Below are 3,782 nucleotides of genomic sequence, written 5' to 3'. Positions count from 1 at the left end.
CTCCCTAGGCGGGCGTGGGCGTGGGGGGCAGCTCTCAGGGAATGAGGGCTCGGCTCCCCCTGGTGCCCAGTACGGCCCCCACCCCACTTCCCAGATCAACCATGGACCCCCAACTGCAGGCGGCGCGGTGTCAGTGCTCAGAGGCCTGGGGGTGGGCAAGGAGCGTGGTGGAGGTGGGGATGGGGGGGGGGTGGGGGGGGGGGGGGGGGGGGGGGGGCGAGAAAAGGGGGGGAGGGAGCGACAGGGCAGGGCAGGCGCGCTCCGCACCTGCAGGAAGGAGCTCCTCCGCAGTTCCGCGCAGGTGATCCTGCCGGACCAGGACCGGTTTACCGTGTAGAAGATCCGCTGGATGACCTGCCGGGGCGCCGTCAGTGCGGGGGGCGCGCAGACCCCCCGGAGCCTCGCCCCGCACGGAGACCCGGAGCCGGGGAGAGGGGCGCGGCCTTGGTCTCAGCCGCACCAGGCTCGCCAGGGTCGGACGGGGGAGGGGGGCGGCCCAGGCTGCGCAAAGCGGGGAGGGTCTGGCTGGGGACGCCCCGGAGCTACGGGGACCCAGGACATGTGGGAAAGGGGCGCGGCCACCCCGGAAAACCAGAGTGCCCCCAACGCCGGGCTCCCGCGCACGGCAGACACGTTCCCAGGAAACAGCCGCCTCTTCCCAAAGCTCCAGACCCCGGACCCCGCACGCCCCGCCCCGCGCTGGAACCGCCCCCGGGCTCACCCCGGCCCCTCTGCTGGGGACCCACCGTGGTGATGTAGCGCGAGTGGAACTCGGACGCCTCCTTCAGGAACGACAGCCCCGGGTGCGTGTTCACCACGTCCTGCGGGGGGGAAGACATGAGGCGTGCGGTGTGGACGCCGCCCCCCCGCGAGGGGTGCGGTGTGGACGCCGACCGTCCCGCGAGGTGTACGGTGTGGACACCGGCGCTCCCGTGAGGGGTGAGGCGTGCGGTGTAGACGTCGGCTCTCACCTGCAGGAAGGGGACCAGGTCCTCCTGCACCAGGTAGTTGCAGCCAGGGCTCATGAGCAGATGGACGAACTTGGCCGCGTCGTCGTGGCAGTTCTGCAGGATTCTGGAAGGACAGGATGACTGTGCACCACCCTCACAGGCGGGTGGGTTTCGACCCCACAGACGCAGGGTGGAACACGGCAGGCAGCCACGCACGACCCCGGCAGGCCTGTGCCCACGCGCGGGTTTCTCCTGTCTCTGTGGCAGCCGCGGGGGGCACCTGTCCTGACGCCACGGGGACCCGGGGACGCCTCCGCCCTCCCGACACAGCCCCGTGCCCGGCCCGGGACTCACTTTCTCCACATGGCGACGAACTTGTGGACGGACACGGAGCCTGTGCGTTCCCCGCCGGCGCCATAGAAGAGCGGCCCCTTCCAGTAGAGGGGGCAGCCGCAGGCCTGGGGCAGAGAGGGCAGGAGAGGGCACTCAGCGGGGCCTGGACGCCTGCGCTCCTGCTGCGCACCCGGCGCCTCACCGGCGCTGCCCGGAGACCCTCTGCTGGAAAAAGACGCAGCACACTGAGCCAGGCACGTCCGGGTGCCGCAACCTCCACCTGGCTTTCGCTCCAGCCTTGGAACCCAGTCAGGAGAGCGGAGCGATGGAGTGCCGGGCACGCAGTCCCCCGGACCGGAGACCACACGCGGGCCCTGTAACCAGAGGCGGCTGCGTCCGCAGTGTCTGCAGATCAAGCGGCACAGACTAAGAACCAGTATGTGCAGGAAGACATGGCCCGTCAGCCAGGCAAGTGGTGAGTCTGACAGCGACAGAAACATCTTATGGAACGTGCGGGGCAGGCCCGCAGCAGCGGCCCATGGCAGGTTCGCAGCCTTAAATACACAGGTGAGGAAGGAAAGTTTAAAATCAGTCACCTGCACTTGTACCTCACAGTAACAAACACACGGCAGAGATGGAAGGAAAAACAGTCAACAGAGAAAATCAAAACTTGATGATTCGAAAGATTTCTTAAAAATTCACCCTGCTGGGCGCGGTGGCTCCCGTCTGTTATCCCAGCAGTTTCAGAGGCCCAGGTGGGCAGATCATGAGGTCAGGAGTTCGAGACCCGCCTGGCCAAACATGGTGAAACCCCGTCTCTACTAAAAATACAAAAAATTAGCCGGATGTGGTGGCAGGTGCCTGTCGTCCCAGCTACTCAGGAGGCTGAGGCAGGAGAATCGCTTGAACCGGGAGGCGGGGAAGGCGGAGGTGCAGTGAGCCGAGATCGGGCCATTGCACTCCAGCCTGGGTGACAGAGCAACACTCTGTCTCAAAAAAAAGAAAAAAAGACAGAGAAAACACAGATTAGCCATGTCAGCTGTAACTACAGACCCTGCAAACATCAGAGAGTCAGTGGATGCTCCTGAATCACTTTATGCCTGTCAGTCACACGACTGTTGAAACAGACTCCCTGAAGAACAGTTCAAGTCAAGAAATAAACGACAATAGAAAATCTGAAAGGACCGTTTCTGCGAGAAATTGAATCCATCGTTTGAAACTGTCCCACCAAGAAAATTCCAGCGCCCAAAGGCGGCTCCCGTGAGCGGACCACACACTTAAGGAAGAAATCCCACGTGCATTATCCCGGAGAATAAAACCGAGGGGCGTTTCCCAGTGTCTGCTCCGAGGCTGGCACAGCCTGGACGCGGTCAAGGACGCAGGAAGTCACAGGCCAGTTATCTCTAGAGGCAGAAATCCCACGCAGAACACACACGAGCAAGTCCAACTCGGCAGGAATTGAAAACCCACAATAATAACTGGCCAGGAAACCAGAAGCAGGACGGAAGCAGGATACACCCTTTACTGTAATAAAGGGTGCTGTGGCCTGACTGCCTGGGTCCCGATCTGCATGTTGAAATCCTCTCCCCCGAGGCGACGAGGTTGGGAGTTGGGGCCTCACGAATGCGATGAGTCTCCTTCTAACGGCCCCCGAGAGCTCCGTCCCCCCTTCCACCCTGTGTCGATGAAGCAGGCAGCAGGTCCTCGCCACTCTGCCACACCGTGATCTTCCAGCCCGCAGAGCTGTGAGCAATAAATGTCTGCGGCTGACGAGCTGCCCGGGCTACGGTGTTCTGTGACGGCAGCCTGAATGCTCTGAGACACGGGGCGTCTGCGAAACACCCCAGCTGCTCTCAGACAGCGGTGACACACGAACGCTTCCTCCCGGTGCCGGACACAAGAGGACCGTGTCACCGCCAAGGCCGCCTGGACGGCCGAGCCAGGGCAGCAGACAAGAGAAAGGCGGAAAGATGCCACGACGGGGAGGAAGAGGCAGAACGCTCTTAATTCACAAGCAACAAACGGTGCAGACAATCCAAACGCTTACCAAACATGGGAATTAATAACTATCTTCAGCAAACCTGCTGCATCCAAGGACAATATGCAAAAACAAATTATTTCAATGTACTGGCAACAAACAACTAGAAAATAAAATCTTCAATAATGCCAACTATCAAGAGCATTTTAAAAAAATCAACCTATGAAAAAATGGAACAAAAATCACGCGCAGGGCCATGCGCGGTGGCTCATGCCTGTCATCCCAGCAGTTTGGGAGGTTGAGGCGGGTGGATCGCCTGAGGTCAGGAGTTCAAGACCAGCCTGGTCAACATGGTGCAACCCCGTCTCTCCTAAAAATACAAAAGTTATCTGGGTGTGGTGTCGGGTGCCTGTCATCCCAGCTACTCAGGAGGCTGAGGCAGGAGAATCGCTTGAACCCAGGAGGTGACAGAAAGAGACTGTGTCTAAAAAATAAATAAATAAATAAATAAATAAATAAAT

The 3,782-nt window shown here is 60.4% G+C and overlaps 1 protein-coding gene across 1 annotated transcript in view; it reads right to left on the bottom strand.

The window, feature by feature from the left end:
* LOC116418599 (serine/threonine-protein phosphatase 2A regulatory subunit B'' subunit beta-like) overlaps positions 1–1,845 on the bottom strand; it is a 9,152-nt gene extending 7,307 nt beyond the window's left edge. The window contains exons 1-4 of the mRNA XM_031934995.1: positions 1,305–1,845; positions 972–1,074; positions 747–821; positions 268–354 (exon numbers count right to left, since the gene is read on the bottom strand). Of these exons, the coding sequence (XP_031790855.1) occupies positions 268–354; positions 747–821; positions 972–1,074; positions 1,305–1,783 (744 nt within the window). The 5' untranslated portion in view covers positions 1,784–1,845. The remainder of the gene's footprint in view (positions 1–267; positions 355–746; positions 822–971; positions 1,075–1,304) is intronic.
* Between the last annotated feature and the right edge of the window lie 1,937 nt (positions 1,846–3,782).

The sequence above is a fragment of the Piliocolobus tephrosceles genome, chromosome Y (genome assembly GCF_002776525.5).
Source record: "Piliocolobus tephrosceles isolate RC106 chromosome Y, ASM277652v3, whole genome shotgun sequence".
Classification (NCBI taxonomy): domain Eukaryota; kingdom Metazoa; phylum Chordata; class Mammalia; order Primates; family Cercopithecidae; genus Piliocolobus; species Piliocolobus tephrosceles.
The sequence above is the reverse complement of the archived record's forward strand: the minus strand, read 5'-3'. Positions and strand labels throughout refer to the sequence as shown.